Raw genomic sequence first — 21,663 nt, 5'->3', positions numbered from 1 at the left:
GAGTGGTTAGGACTGGACCTGAGAGCCCACGTTTTTTCAGGACGTGGGTCTCAACAGCCAAACCGTCAAATTCCGACTTTGTAAGGAAGGATGGAATATTGGCCCTTGCGAGAGCAGGTCTGGTTGCAGTGGGAGCACCCATGGCCTTCCGACTGCCATCCTCACGATCTCTGCATACCAGGGACCTCCCGGGCCAAGCCGGGGCTATTAGGATTACTGGCTTCCCTTCTGTCTTGACCTTGCAAAGTAACCGAGCAAGAAGCGGAACTGGAGTGAATGCATAGATCAGAAAAAACTGATCCAACTGAACTATCAAGGCATCTGAACCTTGTGCTAGCGGGTCCTTTGTTCTTGATACAAAGATGTCCAGTTTGTTGTTGAATCTGGAGGCTAGTAGGTCTACATCCGGGGTACCCCAACTCTGGCATATTGCCTGAAGTATGGCGGGGTGTACCGACCATTCCCCTGGGTGCAGCTGCTGGTGGCTTAAAAAATCTGCTTTCCAATTTTTCACCCCTGGAATAAGGACTGCAGATAGACAAGGAACATGTTTCTCTGCCCAAGTGAGAACGTGATTCACCTCCCTCTGGGCAGACTCCTGGTGCCCCCTTGGTGACTGCTGTGGCATTGTCGGACTGAACTCGGACAGGACAGCCTTGTAGCCTGTCTGTCCAGGTCTTCAGGGCCAGATGGACTGCCCGAAGTTCCAGAATGTTAATGGGTAAAGACCCTTCGGTTCTGGATCATTTGCCTTGGATCAAAGCTTCTTCCAGAACTGCTCCCCAGCCTCAGAGGCTGGCATCTGTAGTTACAACTTTCCAAACACCTTAGACACTGGCGAAAAAAAAAAACTGAGGTTCTGTCCATATGGGAGGGGTTATATAGGGGAGGAACTCTCCTTACAATTAGGGTTGCCAGTGTCCAACACCTGAAGGTGGCTATCTAACCCATGATGTAATGAATAGAGCTCTGTGTCCCATGATGTATTAACAAGAAACATGCATTTATTCATTTTTGTAAAAGGAGCCTGGAAAGCATTACACCTACGATCAGAGCGAAGATGCCATGCAGAACTCCTGCAGACTTGTCAGTGTTTCTGTCTGCTCGTACCTCGTACAGGAAGGCAGTTACACACTGACAGGAAGAGACAATGAACTACAAGTGCTCAAGAGCTTACTTGTAAGTTTACCATTTACAGAACTTTGAATGCATGATACGGCCGGGCAGATGGAGCCCTCATAACCCCTGGCTCAATCATCCCACCCATTTCCATTCATCAGAGAACAGTCATCAGTGTTCAGCTTCAGCCTTTGCAAGCCACTCCAGTATAGATCTTTGGTATCCTTTATTACAGCCCATGGTTTAAAAAAAAAAAAAAAATAACTTGACATCTTGACATGCTTCAGCCACTCCTGGCTTTCTCATAGCTGTAAGGCCTAGATTGCTGAAACGTGTCAGCGTACCTGTGGAGTGGTTTTTAAGCTTTATCGTCCATATAAATTCTTCAAACTATTAACACAGCTCTAGGTTTCAGACACATACCTGCTTTTACATAGCCGATAACTCCTCCAGTGGCGACTAGAGCCGCATATCCAAAACCAAACCATTCCACACCCATACTAGAAAAAAAGAAAAGAAAAAGGAAGCATCACTGCAGTAAATATGCAACTAAATTAGCCATTGACAAATCTTTTCTAACATTATCAGTAAGAATTGAAAAAATACATGAAAAACTAAGTAACCCATGTGATAAATTGGCACACTAGTCATCTGTACTACACAAGAGTGGATTCATATTCTTCTGGTATTGGTAAATTCATATAGTGCTCACTAAAGTAGCTTTCCCATCCCAGCTGAAGGATAGCTAAACTGGTAACAGATGGACAGGATAGCCATGCACTTTCCTACAAGTTGTCAAAGCTGGGGAAAAGGCAAGACAACACCAGGAACCATTGTGAGTGTATTACTGATAGAGAAGACTTGCTGTACCATGCCATTGCAATCTTTACATTGCTTTGATATGTTATAATCATTATATAATGCACTCTTCTCTGGTCCCATATGAGCTGCAAGGCTGAACAATTTGGCATCTTCTTCATTATGAACTTCAGATTTAAGCTTTACAGCATGGTAAAATCTTACAATAGTGTTGGTATTAATAGTGTTGATACGTTTATATGGCAGTATACCTTTTCTGCCTCATACACATATCATTATCAGTTCAATTACTATCTTTCATTCTCCTACAAGTACACATTTTTAATGAATTAAGTCCTTAAAAAGGTTTATATTTCAAATAAAAAAAAAAAAAAAAAAAAAAAAAACACACACAACAACAAACATATCATACCTTCCTGCTCTGTGTAATAGTTTTGCACAGAGCGGCTCAGATCCGCCTCTTCTCGGGTCCCCCACCAGCGCTGCTGGTCCCTCCCCTCTCCTGAGTGCCCCCCATAGCAAGCTGCCTTCTTGTGCGTGCTCGCTCCCAAGCCACCTCTGTGAGTCTATGAGATGGGGGGGAGCGTCACACTGAAGGCTTTTTACCTTTCTACATAGAATGCATGAAGGGGAAAAACCTTCAGCCTTTACAACCACTTTAAAATGAAGGCACCTTACAAAAAGCTCAGTTGGATCAACCTAATAAAAAAAGACAACCAACAGTAACAAACACCTATGAAAATATAACAAAAAAATATATATCTCTCGTTAGCTGCTATATCATAATGTATTCCTATATATTGAGAGATGCAAAGGGGTTTTTTTTTTTTTTTTTTTTTTTTTTTTTTAGAAGAATCATACTTACCTAGGTGGATGCTGCATCTGTCCCCTGGTGCCTCTAACACTAAGAACAAAGCAATTGTACACCGCTAATCGCTCAGCTCTCATGGCTCCCTCCTGTCAGTCAGCAGCTCTCTGCTCTGCCCCCCCCCCCCCCCCCCACGCTCACTGGAGCGCTGGGCTGTGGTTCTCAGCAGTTTGCTAAAAGGCTGGGCCAGGTGCCGGTCCAGCCATGTGGGAGGATCCCGACTCCACAGTTGCAATCTTGCGCGAGCCTGGACCAGCTCTGTGATGTCAGGCGACAGCGGGCTGAAGCCCACTGTCTACTGAAAATGGGTCACAGGAGTGGAACACGAACTGTGCTCCTGAGATCCACAGAAGTACAGCCTGAGTATTTTCATAAGATTACAATCTATGTTGTATATTATACCATCACATAATTACAACAGATCTGTTATTTATTTACTTAAAAAAAATTGGTGACCTTGGGTATTAAAGAGGAGGTCTGCCCACCAATGCAAAAATTAAAAGCCAGCAGCTGCTGACCTTTAATAATCGGACACTTACCTTTCCTGAAGTCCAGTGATGTCGGCACCGCAGCTGATGTTTCCATGCCGCCTCCATTGCGAGTAAGGGAACCTGGCAGTGTAGCCTTACGGTTTCACGCTGGGAACCCTACTGTGAATGCGCAAGGCTCCGCTCCTCTTTCCTACTGGCCCAACGGCCGGGGAAGGAGGGAGCTCCAGTGATGACACAAATACCCGCGAGGCTCCCGGAAGTGGGGACAAGATACCTGTGAATGACAGGTATCCTTTCCCCCCACCCCCCCGAAAGGTGCCAAATGTGGGTTCCACTCTGTGCTTCAGAAGCTTCTGCAGCACCTCCTTTTTCAAAATGCCTGCAAAGTGTGTCACTGATAAATTTAACGTAGCAATATTTTTGGTATAATATATTTAGAGTTTGATAGTGTGTGGTTCTTTGATGTGTAGATTGGAGCTGTACGATTAATCGTTAAAAGATTGTGATCTTGATTTGACCCCCCACACGATCTTAATCCAGCATTTCCACGATTCATGTAAAAAGTGCGGAGCCGTTCCCCTGCTCACAGCTGTTAAAAAAAAAAAAAAAAAAAAACATTTTTTTTTTTTTTTTATTAACCACTTTAACCACTTGAGCCCCGGACCATTATGCTGCCTAAGGACCAGAGGTCTTTTTCCAATTTGGCACTGCGTCGCTTTAACTGCTAATTGCGCGGTTATGCAATGCTGTACCCAAACGAAATTTGCGTCCTTTTCTTCCCACAAATAGAGCTTTCTTTTGATGGTATTCGATCACCTCTGCAGTTTTTATTTTTTGCGCTATAAACGGAAAAAGACCGAAAATTTTGAAAAAAAATGATATTTTCTACTTTTTGTTATAAAAAAAATCCAATAAACTCAATTTTAGTCATACATTTAGGCCAAAATGTATTCGGCCACATGTCTTTGGTAAAAAAAATGTCAATAAGCGTATATTTATTGGTTTGCGCAAAAGTTATAGCGTCTACAAACTAGGGTACATTTTCTGGAATTTACACAGCTTTTAGTTTATGACTGCCTATGTCATTTCTTGAGGTGCTAAAATGGCAGGGCAGTACAAAACCCCCCCAAATGACCCCATTTTGGAAAGTAGACACCCCAAGGAAATTGCTGATAGGCATGTTGAACCCATTGAATATTTATTTTTTTTGTCCCAAGTGATTGAATAATGACAAAAAAAAAAAAAAAAATATTTACAAAAAGTTGTCACTAAATGATATATTGCTCACACAGGCCATGGGCCTATGTGGAATTGCACCCCAAAATATATTCAGCTACTTCTCCTGAGTACGGGGATACCACATGTGTGGGACTTTTTGGGAGCCTAGCCGCGTATGGGACCCCGAAAACCAATCACTGCCTTCAGGATTTCTAAGGGTGTAACTTTTTGATTTCACTCTTCACTGCCTATCACAGTTTCGGAGGCCATGGAATGCCCAGGTGGCACAACCCCCCCCCAAATGACCCCATTTTGGAAAGTAGACACCCCAAGCTATTTGCTGAGAGGCATATTGAGTCCATGGAATATTTTATATTTTTGACACAAGTTGCGGGAAAGTGACACTTTTTTTTTTTTTTTTTTGCACAAAGTTGTCACTAAATGATATATTGCTCACACAGGCCATGGGCATATGTGGAATTGCACCCCAAAATACATTTAGCTGCTTCTCCTGAGTATGGGGATACCACATGTGTGGGACTTTTTGGGAGCCTAGCCGCGTACGGGGCCCCGAAAACCAATCACCGCCTTCAGCGTTTTTAAGGGCGTGAATTTTTGATTTTACTCTTCACTGCCTATCACCGTTTCGGAGGCCATGGAATGCCCAGGTGGCACAAAACCCCCCCAAATGACCCCATTTTGGAAAGTAGACACCCCAAGCTATTTGCTGAGAGGCATGGTGAGTATTTTGCAGCTCTCATTTGTTTTTGAAAATGAAGAAAGACAAGAAAAAACTTTTTTTTTTTTTTCTTTTTTCAAATTTCAAAACTTTGTGACAAAAAGTGAGGTCTGCAAAATACTCACTATACCTCTCAGCAAATAGCTTGGGGTGTCTACTTTCCAAAATGGGGTCATTTGGGGGGGGTTTGTGCCACCTGGGCATTCCATGGCCTCCGAAACTGTGATAGGCAGTGAAGAGTGAAATCAAAAATTCACGCCCTTAGAAAGCCTGAAGGCGGTGCTTGGTTTTCGGGGTCCCGTACGCGGCTAGGCTCCCAAAAAGTCTCACACATGTGGTATCCCCGTACTCAGGAGAAGCAGCAGAATGTATTTTGGGGTGTAATTTCACATATTCCCATGGCATGTTTGAGCAATATATCATTTAGTGACAACTTTGTGCAAAAAAAAAAAAAAAAAAAAAAAAAAAAATTTGTCTCTTTCCCGCAACTTGTGTCGCAATATAAAATATTCCATGGACTCGACATGCCTCTCAGCAAATAGCTTGGGGTGTCTACTTTCCAAAATGGGGTCATTTGGGGGGGTTTTGAACTGTCCTGGCATTTTATGCACAACATTTAGAAGCTTATGTCACACATTACCCACTCTTCTAACCACTTGAAGACAAAGCCCTTTCTGACACTTATTTTTTACATGAAAAAGTTTTTTTTTTTGCAAGAAAATTACTTTGAACCCCCAAACATTATATATTTTTTTAAAGCAAATGCCCTACAGATTAAAATGGTGGGGGTTTCATTTTTTTTTTTTTCACACAGTATTTGCGCAGCGATTTTTCAAACGCATTTTTTGGGGAAAAAACACACTTTTTTAAATTTTAATGCACTAAAACACACTATATTGCCCAAATGTTTGATGAAATAAAAAAGATGATCTTAGGCCGAGTACATGGATACCAAACATGACATGCTTTACAATTGCGCACAAACGTGCAGTGGCAACAAAATAAATACATTTTTAAAAGCCTTTAAAAGCCTTTACAGGTTACCACTTTAGATTTACAGAGGAGGTCTACTGCTAAAATTACTGCCCTCGATCTGACCTTCGCGGCGATACCTCACATGCATGGTGCAATTGCTGTTTACGTTTGACGACAGACCGCCGCTTGCGTTCGCCTTAGCGCAAGAGCAGGGGGGACAGGGGTGCTTTTTTTTTTTTTTTTTTTTTTTTCTTTATTATTTTTTTGCTTTTTTATCTTATTTTTAAACTGTTCCTTTCATTTTTTTTTTTTTTTTAAATCATTTTTATTGTTATCTCGGGGAATGTAAATATCCCCTATGATAGCAATAGGTAGTGACAGGTACTCTTTTTTGAAAAAATTGGGGTCTATTAGACCCTAGATCTCTCCTCTGCCCTCAAAGCATCTGACCACACCAAGATCGGTGTGATAAAATGCTTCCCCAATTTCCCAATGGCGCTATTTACATCCGGCGAAATCTAAGTCATAAAATGCTCGTAGCTTCCGGTTTCTTAGGCCATAGAGATGTTTGGAGCCACTCTTGTCTCTGATCAGCTCTATGGTCAGCTGGCTGAATCACCGGCTGCATTCTCAGGTTCCCTGTTGAGACAGGAGAGCCAGAGAAAAACACGGAAGACGGTGGGGGGGGGGGGGCATTCCCTCCCACGGCTTGTAAAGGCAGTCTAGAGGCTAATTAGCCGCTAGGATTGCTTTTACATGAAAGCCGACCGCTGGCTGAAAAGAATGATACCAAGATGATACCTAAACCTGCAAGCATCATTCTGGTATAACCACTCAAAGTCGTGAATGGTGTACCTGAAGACAAAAAAATGGTTAACAATAAAGCACAGTAAACAGTAAAGTATAAATAATTACATACCTGAAAAACAAACATGATAAAACATAATAACAATAACAATAACAATAAAACACTGCAGAATAGAATACAGTAAAAAAAGAGCAGAACAATAGAGAGAGAGAATAGAGAGAGAGAACAATAAAACGACAACAATTTTTTTTTATTTTATATATATTTTTTTTTTTTTACACTTTTTTTGTAACTAACTTTTATAATGGTAACCGGTTCCAGGCTCGGGTCTCTCAAAATGCGATGGCATCTTGGGAGACCCTGTGAAAGTGTGCCTAGTCTGTGCAATGCTGTACCCTACGCTAATACTCAACTAGTGCATGGTAGCGTTCAAAACATTCACCAATGCAAAGACCAGGATTGTCAGGACAGGAGGGACAATAATAGCGGGTGTCACGCCTATATCCGCGCTTGCTGCAGACACAACATCTTTTTGGGGGGGTTCGTTGGGTAGGGGTACTCAGGAGGACATAAAAATGCCTCTCATGCAGCCGACTGCATTTGGTTGGGGATGTGAATGGGGGAAGTACGGGCGCTGCAGAAGCGGTGTGTTCCCAATTAGGATTGGCGAATGCAGCAGGAAGGGCACTATGGGCATGACGGGCCTGTGTTTGTCTTTTTGGTGGCAGCGGGACACTACTTGTGCTTGCCACCTCACCAGCTTGAACTGCACTTATGGGACTCGCCACGTCACCAAGTGTTACTGCAGCGCTGGTTTGACTACGACCGGGGTATGCTAGGCCGCTGGTGCTTGCCAGTTCAATAAAAAGCTTCCAAAAAAACTGTTAGCGATCGCAGGGATCAGGCCTGACTCTGCAAACGCTGCAGTTATGCATTTAGTGTTTTGTAAGTGACAGTGATCAATCGATACTGCACTTGGGTGGGCTGGGCTGGGCCGGGCGGAGGGCAAAACGCAGGTGCTAGCAGGTATCTGGGCTGATCCCGCTAACACTGCGTTTTTGGGAACCCTAAACTGCTGGGGATGCCAGTATAGATCTGATCGGATCAGATGTTGATCCGTTCAGATACTATACCACTAAAGGAGGCGTATGCTGCGTGCGTGGGTGTTAGTGGTACTGGCGCTAACCTGACGCTGCCTGGGGACGGTGCTTGCTAGTTCACCAAAATGCTACCAAAAAAACTGTTAGCGATCGCAGGGATCAGGCCTGACTCTGCGAACGCTGCAGTTATGCGTTTAGTGTTTTGTAAGTGACAGTGATCAATCGATACTGCACTTGGGTGGGCCGGGCGGAGGGACAAAACGCAGGTGCTAGCAGGTATCTGGGCTGATCCCGCTAACACTGCGTTTTTGGGAACCCTAAACTGCTGGGGACGCTAGTATAGATCTGATCGGATCAGATATTGATCCGTACAGATACTATACCACTAAGGGAGGCGTATGCTGCGTGCGTGGGTGTTAGCGGTACTGGCGCTAATCTGACGCTGTCTGGGGCAACGCATATCACCGCCGGGCGACCGGGGGGCTAAACCTTTATTCGGTAATAAACGGCGGGTGCCCTGACACTATAAAAAATAAACAAACTAACCAGCGTCACCCGTAACAGTTATACGGTGATCAGTGGTGAAAGGGTTAACTAGGGGGCAATCAAGGGGTTAAAACATTTATTAGGTAGTATATGGGGGTCCCTGTCGCTATAAAACGCTGACGGCGAACCTAAATATTTACCTCACTAACTAGCGTCACCAGCGACACTAATACAGCGATCAGAAAAATGATCGCTTAGTGACACTGGTGACAGGGGGTGATCAAGGGGTTAAAACTTTATTAGGGGGGGTTAGGGGGGTACCCTAGACCTAAAGGGGGGTAATACTAACTGTCCCAACACTGTAACTGTCACAAACTGACACCAATGCAGTAATCAGAAAAAAAAAAAAAAAAAAAAAAACTGCTGGTGTCAGTTTGTGACAGGGAGGGGGGGGGAATCGGGGTGTTTTGTGTGCCTGGCATGTTCTACTGTGTGTGTAGTGTTGGTGCACTCACATAGATGTCTTCTCTCCTCGGCGCTGCAACGGAATACCGAGCCGAGGAGAGATGACATCATTTCCTTTGCTGCTGTTTAGCATACAGCAGCAAAGGAAGTAATCTGATTGGCCGGCGGCGATCGCGAGGGGGGGGCCACGAACGGATGGCCTCCCCCTCACCTCCGATCGCCGTGGGACAAAACGGGACCGCCTCGGGCACCGGGGGGGGGGGGTCCGATCGGACCCCCCGCCCGCGGGAGGCAAATCACGTACATGTACGTGATTTTGCTTGCCCGTGCCGCCTTGCCGACGTAAATCGGCGTTAGGCGGTCCTTAAGTGGTTAAGACTGGGCCTCTTTTTTTAGGTGTGGTGTTTACAAGTTAAAAACAGTTTTTTATTGCTAGAAAATTACTTAGAACCCCCAAACATTATACATTTTTTTTTCTAACATCCTAGAGAATAAAATGGCGGTCATTGCAATACTTTCTGTCATACCGTATTTGAGGAGCGGTCTTACAAGCGCACTTTTTCTTTTTTTTAAAATACACTTTTTTGAATTCAAATATAAGACAACAGTAAAGTTAGCCCAATATTTTTTTTATATTGTGAAAGATAATGTTACGCCGAGTAAATTGATACCAAACAGGTCACGCTTCAAAATTGCGCCCGCTCATGGAATGGCGACAAACTTTAACTCTTAAGAATCTCCATAGGCGACATTTAAAAAATTCTACCGGTTGCATGTTTTGCGTTACAGAGGAGGTCTAGGGCTAGAATTATTGTTCTTGCTCTACCGATCGCGGCGATACCTCACATGTGTGGTTTGAACACCATTTTCATAAGCGGGCACTACTCATGTATGCGTTCGCTTCTGCACGCGAGCTCGGCGGGACGGAGCGCATTTTAAAATTTTTTTATTTTTTTTATTTTATCTTTTTTTTTTTTTTTTTTTTTTTTTAAACAGTGTAAAAATATAAAAAGTGTCACTTTTATTCCTATTACAAGGGATGTAAACATCCCTTGTAATAGAAAAAAAGCATGACAGGACCTCTTAAATATGAGATCTGGGGTCAAAAAGACCTCAGATCTCATATTTACACTGAAATGCAATAAAAAAAAAAAATTGTCATTTAAAAAAATAAACAAAATAAATTGGCCCTTTAAGAGCTATGGGCGGAAGTGACGTTTTGACATCGTTTCCACCCTGCAGTGTCATGGAGACGGGTGGGGGCCCGTCTACCCCTCACTCGTCTCCATGTCAGCCCAGGGGACAGACGCAATCGCCTCCGCCACTGCCGACGGCTCTGGAAAGCAGCGGAGGGCACCCCTCTCCCGCCTCCGATAGAAGTGATCTTGCGGCGAATCCACCGCAGAGACCACTTTTATCCTGTACCGGACCGCCGGCCGAACACGGGGATTTGGCAGCTAGCTGTTGCCATAACAATATCCGTCCCCAAAGTAGGGATGTACATCAGCGTGCGGCGGTCCGGAAGTGGTCAAATTGTTCCTGTTTAACCCCTTAAATTTACTCTGATCAGCCTTATTAACTCCTTATTCTCCTTCTCCATTTAATTATAATTTTCCTGCTGATTTATTCTTTATTTACTTCTACTTTTTTAACTATTAAAACTTTTTTTGTTTGCTTTGTTCGTTATTATTTTTGCACCTTTAACATAGATTTACACGTTTCACATTGAAAAAAAAAAAAAATTTGTAAAATAACTTTTTAATGCTTTGTACTATTTATTGCTGACAGCTGACGTGTAAATGAAAAAGTTGCGGTAGGTATTGTTGATTGGTATCAGCAAGTACAAGAAAAAAAAAAAAAAAAACCCTAATATATAACTTAATGGCATTTTTTTTTTTTTTTTTATTTCTTTACACATTACATTCTTTTTTCATTACATTTCTTTACATTTGACTGAAGCAAAGAGTATTACATCTTATTTTATTGCCATCTTGTTTGAGAACCTAATGTTCAGGGAATGGAAATCTTTAAAATAAAAAAAGTTCTTCAGAATCGTGAGAGAATTGTGATGTTTATTCTAAGCAAAAAAATAGTGATTCTCATTTTATCCAGAATCGTGCAGCTCGAGTGTAGATCACACAGGGCTATATACATGAAGCAATGAATCTGCCATTCACCGAGCAAACCCCATAGTTAACTCTAACTGACTCGTTCCTCCTCTTATCCTTAACAGGATTAATATATATATTACACATACACATATACACTAGTGCAGTAGTTTTAAAAATAGCACGTCAAACTAGTGCACAAAAAAGGATTTTTTCGTCGTACTTACCTGTAAAATCCTTTTGTTTAAGAACATCACGGGACACTGAGTTATTCATTACCTACTGGGTTATACGCCATCTCTAGGTGAATGAACACTGGTAGACAAAGTCTTAGACAGGAAGTGATCCCCTATATAACCCCTCCCATACAGGAAGTACTTCAGTTTTGTAGCAAGCACTGAATCCTCAAAAAAAAGAGGGGGAGGGATCTCTGTGTCCCATGACGTACTTAAAGAAAAGGATTTTACAGTTAAGTATGATAAATACATTTTCTTTTTTCATACGTCATGGGACACAGAGTTAGGCTGATATTCACTACCTACTGGGACGTCCCAGAGCAATAGCCTTGAGGGGAGGGAGACACCCAGCCAAACAATAACCAGAGACCTTATACGGCAGCCCGCAGTACACTGCGGCCGAAAGCCAAATCCTCGGCTGCTCGAACATCCACTTGATAACATTTTGTGAATGTATGCACTGAAGACCAGGTAGCAGCCTTACAAATCTCAGCCACAGATACCTGATGGCGAAAAGCCCAGGAGGTTCCTACACCCCTGGTAGAATGAGCTCTCACCCTAAAAGGGAAGAGCTTTACATTTCAGACCATAGGCTTGAATGACCAACTGACGGACCCAATTGGCAATGGAAGCTGCCTGCCCCTTCTTGGGTCCTTTTGGTAAAACAAAAAAGAAGTCTGATCCGCAGAACTAGACAAATAAACATCGACTGCACAAGCAACGTCCAAGGAATGCAGTCTCTATTCCACCGAACGAGGCTGAAAGAAAAAAGGCAAAATAATGACCTGAATTAAATGAAAGGCTGATGCCACTTTTGGCAAAAAGGATGGAACAGGTCATAACACGACCCTGTCGTGGTGAAGGATCAAGTATGGTTCCCTGCAGGAAAGGCCGCCAACTCCGACACCCTTCTAGCTGAGGTGATGGCCATCAGTAAGTCTAGCTTGCGTGACACAAGTCTAATGGAATTTCCTTGATAGGCTCAAATGGTTGTTTCTGTAACAGACAACACCCAGTTCAAGTCCCAAGGACACATAGGTGATTTAATGGGGGGAAGCAAACGAGTTGCCCCCTGCATAAAGGTTCGGATCAGCGAATGGGAGGCTAAAGGCCTTTGGAAGAATACTGACAGGGCCGAAATCTGACCTCTGATTGTACTCAAAGCCAATATGATTTCCACAGCTAAACTCTAGAAAAGAGAATTCTCCCAATCACGTATTTCCAAGGATGCCATTTTATGGCTTCACACCAAGCAATATACATTTTCCAGACCTTATGATCGATCTTCCTAGAGACAGCTTTTCTAGCATTCACTAGGGTAGACACCACTGGTCCCAAGATGCCACGGTCCTTCCACACCCTGGCTTCAATAGCCATGCTGTCAAATTTAGAGACTGTAAATTGGGGTGGAATATAGGACCTAGAGACGGTAGATCGGGGCGACGTGGAAGCGTCCATGGCCAGTCTATTGTAAGTCTCACAATCCTCGTTAACCAGGGCCTTCTGGGCCAGGCTGGTGCCACCAGAATGACTGGAACCCCTTCTCTCCGAATCCTGCGCAATAAATGTGGAAGGAGAGGGACCGAGGGGAAAGCATAAAGCAGGGAGTACTGGCTCCATGGAATTACCAGACCATCTGCTCCGAGTGCCAGAGGATCCCTTTTTTGGGACACAAACTGCTGTAGCTTGTTGTTGAACCTGGATGCCAATAGGTCAACCTCTGGCCATCTCCAACGCTGGCATATTTTCTGGAACACCCCTGGGTGTAGGGACTATTCCCCCGGGCAGATCTGCTGGTGGCTGAGATAATCTGCCTTCCAGTTCTCTACTCCCTGGATATGGACTGCTGATACAATCGGCACATGTCCCCCTGCCCAGGCTACGACTCCTGGTACCACCTTGGTGGTTTATATAGGCCACTGCAGTGGCATTGTTGGACTGAACCTGGATAGAGAAATCATGAAGCTCCACCGTCCAGGACTGTAGGGCCAGACGTACTGCCTGTAACTCCAGGACCTTGATGGGCAGGATCAGTTCTGTCCTTGACCATTTCCCCTGAGCTTTGAGCCCCTCTGGGTTTGCTCCCCAGCCCGAGAGACTGGCATCTGTGGTCAGTACTCTCCAAGTTACCGGGGAGGAAGGATCTTCCCTTTCGCATGTTCTGATCCTGCAACCACCAGTTTAGACTTAAGCATGCCTGAGGAGTTAAGAATATTGTATAATACAGGGTTTGTCCCTCTTCTGTTTCAAGCCAACAAGATGTCTTGTTGTATAGGTCTGGAATGTAACTGAGCATAGGGCACTGCCTCGAAGGAGGACACCATCCTTCCTAGAAGACCCATATTGAGCCGAATGGAGGGTTGTCTAGTGCCCTTTATCTGACGCACCTGATCCTTCAGGGCACAGATCCTTTTGGGTGGCAAAAATACCCTTGCTTGGACCGTATCTAGGATCAGACCTAAATACTTCAGACTTTGAGCTGGTCTCAAGGCTGACACTTCGGTATTTATGATCCAGCCTAAGCTTTCCAAATATTGCATTGTGCAGGTTATGCTCTGTTCTAGAACTTGTGGTGAGTGATCTCTGAGCAGGAGGTTGTCCAGATACCCGAGCACCAAGATCCCTTGGGCCCTTAAGAGACCCAGTACTTGTGCTAGGACCTTTGTGAACACCCGGAGAGCTGTGGCAAGCCTGAAGGGTAGAGCCACAAACTGAAAAGGACGTTCCTCTACTGAAAATCGCAGGAACCTCTGATGAGGCTGAAAGATAGGTACGTGTAAATATGCGTCTTTTATATCATTGGAGGCTAGAAAGTCTCCCATCTGGAGTGAGGCTACTACTGAGCGGACAGACTCCATCCGAAAGGACTGGATTAGTAGATACTGGTTCAGGGATCTTAGATCCAAAATGGGCCTTGCGTCCCCGTTTGGTTTTTGAACCGCAGACAGGTTTGAGTAAAACCCTGCACCCCTTTTGGATACAAGAACCTGTACAATCTCTCCTTGATGCACTAAGTGATGTAGTGCCTGAAACAATAAGCTTCTTTTTGAGGATCAGAGGAAATGCTGGATCTTAGAAACCTCTGAGGGGGAACTCCCCACAACTCTAGCTTGTAACCACGGGATTTAGTTGAGGTGTCCCACCCGTCCTGAAACATTGTTCTCCAAATGTCCGCAAAGTGCAGCAGCCTTCCCCCCACCCAATAGAGTAGGGGGCGTCCCCTCAAAAGGAGGGCTTGGTGCTGGGTTTAAAAGAGTTTTGGACCCAGGGCTTTTTCTGGCCCAGGCCTTGTGGCTTGCCCCTGGCTCCAGCGCCCTGTTGGCGGGCGCGACAGAGGCAGACATCAACTGGATATCTTGTCCAGATTGCTCAGAAGCAGACTCATCCGCCAGGCCCTCCACAGAATCCTGAGCTTTTAGCTCTTCCCCATCCTCAATCCATTCCTGTTCCAAACTAGGAGGTTCCGGGCAGGGGGATCTGTCACGCTTCTTGCCACCCTGCGGGACTGAGGCAATCATGCCAGCAATCCTGTGCTCTGACCCGGCTAGGGACGAGGACAGTTCATCCTTGGTGATAAAGGGTGAAGCAGCAGCGTTGACTGTAGGCAAAATACCAGATAGGCACAGTGGCTCAGATTGCCCAGAAGCCTCTGGCCTTTCAGGGGATACAGCAGGGGTACGACTAGGTTCACCAGGAACTACTGACGACATAGGAGTGCCCTTCCCTGTAGTGTTGGTCCCGCTCCTCTTTTTTGAAGACATTTACAAGCCACAAAAAGAGATAACCTGGGTGTAGTATAAACACACCTCAGAAGGGAGACCCTTTAACCACTTGCTTACTGGGCACTCAAACTCCCTCCTATCCAGACCAATTTTCAGCGCTGACGCACTCTGAATGACAATTGCGCGGTCATACAACACTGTACCCAAATGAAATCTTTATCATTTTTTTCCCACAAATAGAGCTTTCGTTTGGTGGTATTTTATCACCTTTGCGGTTTTTATTTTTTGTTAAAAAAAAAAAATTATGTAAAAAGTCCTAATTAAAAAAAAAAAAAAAAAAAAAAAAAAAAAATTTTTTTTTTTTTTTTTTTTTTTTATATTTTGTTATAAAATTTTAAAACAGGTAATCTTTCTGCTTCATTGATGTACGTTGATGAGGCGGCACTGATGGGCACCGATGGGTGGCAGTGATGGGCACTGATCGGTTACACTGATAGGCAGCACTGATTGGCACCACTGGTGGGCATTGATAGGTGGCACTCATGGGCATTGATAGGTGGCAATGGCAGGTGGCACAGATGAGGCATAATTGCCTCTTCCTCTTCGGGACCGATGTCCCTTGCAGATGAGCCGGTGATCGGCTGTCAGCATGAGGAGAAAAACGATCACAGAGCTTTTGTTTTGTCATTGGCTAACAGCTGATCACATGGTAAGGGGCCGGGACGGTAATCACCCGAGTCTCAGTGACTCGGTGATCACAGCGAGCACAGGGCGCATGCACAGGGAAGGCCATCTAATGACGGCCTCCCTAAAATTCAGGTCCGCGCTGTGGCCGTCATTCGGCTATAGCGTGGATGTCAAGAGGTTAAAAGGGCTCACTAAGCCCCTATGCAACAATCGTGCTAAGCACCTTTAGCCTGCCAAGCAACACCTGGTGGCTCACGTAACCCAGGTAAGAAGAAATGAACCGCTGCAATTGCCCGGTTCAGAGCCTGCTCTGGGTCCCACAGCTGCCTTCTGGAAGCACTGCATGCTTGGCATGCACAGTTTAAATAAGCTGGCTGCGCGCTGGAACAACCAGTCGCACTCTTGTGAATGCACATACACTTTGCAAACACCCACAGCTAGCCCCCATATGGTCACCACACACAGGTGTCCAGCTAGCTTGAATGATTGTTACAATCACTGGGACATCCCACAATAGTAAATAAAGGGGTTTCACTTACCCATCCAGGCGCAGGGCAGCTTAGAAACTAAGAGCCCAATCTCACCCATCAGGGCAGGTTTCTGTCACTTGAGGACCTTCAAGGACTGGGTACCTTTTTCATATTTAGGGTTTCTTTCCCTTCGATCCGTACAGCACCCTGCAATAATGCCTTAGCGCTGTGGTGTCCAGGATTCCACTTTGCAGGGTCCAGTGCCCGAGGTCGCATTATAGGCATAAAACCTTGCAGGATCTTGAGTCTTCTTTGCGAGGCTCGGGTACCATTTATCTAAAGCATATATAGCCTGTGTCAAATGGATCTGATCGGTCAATCCCTTGATTCATTTAAGAACAGTTTGTGGGACTGGAGACCTGGAGCTCAGAGAGCTCAAACAATTGTGCCCATCCACCTTGCAGACACTGGTAAAAAACTGAAGTACTTCCTGTATGGGAGGGGTTATATAGGGGATCACTTCGTGTCTAAGACTTTGACTACCAGTGTCCATTCACCTAGAGATGGCGTATAACCCAGTAGGTAATGAATATTAACCTAACTCTGTCCCACGATGTATGAAAAAGAAAGCTATTTTTGTTACCTTTTCTATCTGTAGATTGCAAGACAAGAGTACCAATAGAAAGCCTTGTTTGTTCTGCAAAACAAAATCAAACAAACAAATATATATTAGTGTTACTTTATCCTACATAATAACAAAGTTAAAGTAATAGGCCCATGGCTGAAATGTAAAAATTGATCAAGTCCTGTGGTTCTCAACGTTAGCGAGACCTGGGCCCTGTCATTCCAAAACTTGTGTACCCCATGCAGAGCCATGTTTGCCAGCCCTGTGACCTCCATGTGTGTGCACAGCCCCGAATCAGGGCGAGTTCGGGGGACACACACACACACTCGCACCCACATGGTTGTTATATTGAGACACAGCAGCTATGTTTATAGTGTGTGTGTGTGTGTGTGTGTGTGTGTGTGTGTGTGTGTGTGTGTGTGTGTGTGTGTGTGTGTGTGTGTGTGTTGCACCGAATGGGTTTTTGGGTGCCGAAACCGATATTGAAAATAAATCTTCCTTGATACCGAAACAACACAGATACCGAAAGTGACTGTTTTTAAACATATTTTTATACAGGAGATGGTCAGAGACTGGGGACATGGTACAGGAGATGGTCAGAAACTGTGGACATGATACAAGAGATCATTGCAGCCTCACCAGTGCCCGTCAGATGCAGCCAGCCAGTGTCCCCGGTAGTGCAGCCAGTGTCCCTAGTAGTGCAGCCAGTGTCCCTAGTAGTGCAGCCAGTGTCCCTAGTAGTGCAGCCAGTGTCCCTAGTAGTGCAGCCAGTGAAGGGAGAGGAAAGCCGCCACTGCCTGTTTGATTACAGCACCAGGAACATCACAGCTTTCATTTCAATAGCTGTGTGTTCCCCGCTGCGCGCCGTCACATACAGCCCCTCCCCCTTGTCCGGGCACTTTGATAGACAGATTACCCGTCCCATTGAGTATAACGAGCATGCTTTACTGCATACACACTGATTTTACTGTTGTGGGTTTAGTAACACCTTAACTTTAGTGTATTTTTTACTGACATCTTGCTTTTCCATGTCACGTGACATACAAATTGGAACTACCACCATTTTGTTCTCCAAGATATTTGCCTCCAGAAAATAACATTTGGGGGTTTTATGTAATTTTCAGGCCTAAGGCGCCATTCACATTTGGACCCCCAAAGTTGCATGACAAGTCGCACCCCCCGTTTTCCAATGAGGATCGTTCATATCTGTGTGACTTAAAGAGGGGGTCCAGCTCCCCACCCGCGTAAAACTAGTCAGCAGCTACAAATACTGCAGCTGCTGACTTTTAATATATGGACACTTACCTGTCCAGTGAGCCCCGGCTGTCGGGTGCAGCCGCCGCCATTCCTGCGCATGCCGCATGTGCAAAGCACGCTGCGCTAATTGGTCTGGCGGCGGAGGAAGGAGGAGGGGGATGATCTTCCGGGAGACCAGGCCGCGGCCCGATCTCCCGGAAGTGGGGAACGGTACCTGTCAAAAATGGGAGGGGATGGGAGACAGATAAGCTGAAGTTCCACTTTTGAGTGGAACTCCGCTTTAAAGTTGCAGCGAGTTTAACCGATTGCCTACCAGCCGACATCATTATACTGCGGCAGGTCGGCTCATTCCGACAAATCGCCATAGCTGTACATTGGTCCCTTTAACAGCTACAGCAGCATGGAAGGGGAGCTGATGTGCGTGGCCGGAGGCTGCGATGTCCACCGGCCACCCGCGATCGCTCCACAGAGCCAGAATGGGGATCTGTCAATGTAAACAAACAGATCCCCGCTCTGACAGAGAAGTACAGAGTGATTGTCTGTTCCTAGTGATTAGGAACAGTGATCTTTCTGTACTCCGTCAGTCCTCTCCCCCCAGTTAGAAACACCTCCCTAGGACACACTTAACCCTTTGATCGCCCCTAGTGTTAACCCCCTCCCTGCTAGTGTCATTTATACAGTAATCAGTGCTAAAAAAAAAAAAAAAAAATGCACTGATCGCTGTATGTCACTGGTCCCAAAAAAGTGTCAAAAGTGTCCAATCTGTCCGCCACAATGTCGCAGTCCCGCAAAAAATTAAAAAAAAAAAAAAAAAAAGCTAATAACTGCCATTACTAGTAAAAAAAAAAAAAAAGTATAAAAATGCTATAAATCTATTTTGTAGACACTATAAATTTTGCGCAAACCAATCAATATACGTTTATTGCAATTTTTTTTTTTTTGGATATTATAGCAAAGAGTTAAAAATATTGTTTTGTTTTTTTAAATAGTCTGCCTTTTTTTTTTGTTTATAGAGCAAAAAATAAAACCGGAGAGGTGATCAAATACCACTAAAAAGTAAGCTCTATTTGTGGGGAAAATTTTTTGGGTACAACGGCGCACGACCGCGCAATAGTCAGTTAAAGCAACACAGTGCCGTATCGCAAAGAACGGCCTGGTTACTAACCACTTCAATACCAGGCACTTTCGCCCCTTCCTGCCCAGGATAATTTTCAGCGCTGTCACACTTTGAATGACAATTGTGCCTCATTGTACCCAAATTTTTGAAAAAAAAAAAAAAAAAAAAAGTTTTTTCTTAGTTTCTGTCATAAAATTTTGTTTTACCCTTCACTGACGGGCACTGATATGTAGAATTGATGGGCACCGATTTGTAGCACTGATGGCCACTGACAGACGGCACTGATAGGTGGCTCTGATGGGCACTGTGGTGGGCACTGCCAGACTTTATTATTGGGGCACCGATTGGCACATCTGAGGGGGCTGTGCTGATTATGAGCACAGACCCCCCTCTGACAGGGAGAGCCGTCGATCGGCTCTCCCTGTCAGCACAAACCGAGGAATGCCGTTTACCGGTTTATGCGTGGTAAGAAGCCTCTGACAGAGGCTCCTTATCACGATCGTAGATGCAGTGTGTCAGACTAACGCCGCGCACCGGCATGTTATCCTGCTGGACGTCATATGACGCCCAGTCAGGATAACAGAACAACTTCCCAGTGTTCTGTCGAGAAGAACCCGCTATCGAGATGTGCCCGGGTTGTACTGCGCATGCACTGTACGGAACAGCACAACAGCTGATTTTACGATCAGCTATTAAGAAGGCGCCTGCGCACAATAGCCGACAGAATACATTTCTCTGTCAGATTGTGCCCCGCGGTCCTGCGGCAAGTTCATGTCGGTGAGGGGCGGATTTATAAATGATGGGCAGTTGGGTGCAGAATTTTTATAAAAATAGAAGAGCATAAAAAGTTTTGTTTTGCAGCACTGGGCATCTTTAAAAATTCCGCACCCAACTGCCCATCATTTATAAATTCACCCACAACATGTAGAAATCCGCCCCTCACCGGCATGAACTCGCCACAGGAGCGCGGGGCACAACATGACAGAAAAATGTATTCTGTCGGCTATTGTGCGCAGGCGCCTTCTCAATAGCTGATCGGAAAATCAGCTGTTGTGCTGTTCCGTACGGCGCATGCGTCGTTCGTCCCGGGCACTTCTCGACACAACACCAGCCGTTGATCTGCTATAGCCTGGGCGGGAAGTGGTTAAGGGGGGGAAATCTTCCGGGCTGAAGTGGTTAAAGTAGTTCCTGCACTACTTTGGTCCGGCCTTCATGCGACACGAGGGCCGTAGATTTCAATGTAAAAAAAAAAATCGTTAAAAGTTGCAGGAAAGTCACACCCAAATGATATATATGCGACTTGTGTACAACTTTGTAGTGCACACAGTCACATGGTCAAAGCCAAAGTCGCACTCGTCCGAAGTCACACTAAAACCGTACTGGAAATTGCATGATTTTGAAGTTGCACAAATGTGAATGGAGCCTAAATGCTTTTTTTTTTTTTGTTTAACGTGTGCATAAAACACACAAACCCCTTTAGCAGTGAAAGGGTTAAATGCCCTTGCCTGTCCCCAGGAGCCCACTGTGTGCCCTGTGTGTGATGTCAGCCCCTCCCACATCTTATCCTCCACACACCAGCAGTCCTTGTCCACACCAGATAAGTCACAGGGCAGGGACTGTGCCCAAGTGCTGCCTCCGCCATGCTTTACCCTTCTACTGACTATGAACCACCATACAATACTCCGACCATAGACTACACAGGCTCATATAGGACAGCTAACACTTCACTAAAGTAGCCCTGACCCTCCTATGTGCTGCCCACGTGACTCAGAGAACACCACCAGACTGTATACACTACATGGAACCAGCGGACTGCCTCTCTACCCCGAACGTGACGTCACTCACCTCAGCCAACACTCCAAGAGAGCCGCACAAGATGCTTGAGGACCCCCGAGTCACAGCGACCACAATACACTGTATAGGCTGCAAGGGAGATATTCAGCAGAGGGGCGGAGTGTCAGAAGTCATGTGACCGGTCACATGACAAGGAGGAGCCACACCTACAGGATTCATTCAGATTGCCATAAGGTAAAGCATATAGGCTGTACCATGTATACATTGTAAGATATAGGAGTACATGAGGAACACATAGGGCGGCCTGTGAGGGAGAAGAGAGTACGTGGGGTCTAGTAGGAGAGTGCATGAGGAGCACAGGAGATAAATTGTTTATTCAACCACTTCTATACCAAGTCTGGCACTCCTAAGTGTAAAAATCATCATTTTTTTTGCTAGAAAATTACTCAGTACCCCTAAACATTATATATATATTTTTTAGCAGCGACCCTAGGGAATAAAATGGTGGTCATTGCAACTTTTTATGTCACATGGTATTTGCGCAGCAATTTTTCAAACA

At 45.0% G+C, this 21,663-nt stretch overlaps 1 protein-coding gene across 2 annotated transcripts in view; it reads right to left on the bottom strand.

Moving 5' to 3' along the window:
• TMEM14C (transmembrane protein 14C) overlaps positions 1-21,307 on the bottom strand; it is a 30,796-nt gene extending 9,489 nt beyond the window's left edge. The window contains exons 1-3 of one of the 2 annotated variants that reach the window (XM_073631044.1): positions 21,156-21,307; positions 16,955-17,008; positions 1,543-1,619 (exon numbers count right to left, since the gene is read on the bottom strand). In XM_073631044.1, coding sequence (XP_073487145.1) covers positions 1,543-1,618 — 76 coding nt within the window. In that variant the 5' untranslated portion in view covers position 1,619; positions 16,955-17,008; positions 21,156-21,307. The remainder of the gene's footprint in view (positions 1-1,542; positions 1,620-16,954; positions 17,009-21,155) is intronic. The other variant, XM_073631045.1, reaches the window with a different exon arrangement.
• Positions 21,308-21,663: the final 356 nt, after the last annotated feature.

This window comes from Aquarana catesbeiana, linkage group LG05 (genome assembly GCF_042186555.1).
Source record: "Aquarana catesbeiana isolate 2022-GZ linkage group LG05, ASM4218655v1, whole genome shotgun sequence".
Lineage (NCBI taxonomy): Eukaryota > Metazoa > Chordata > Amphibia > Anura > Ranidae > Aquarana > Aquarana catesbeiana.
The sequence above is the reverse complement of the archived record's forward strand: the minus strand, read 5'-3'. Positions and strand labels throughout refer to the sequence as shown.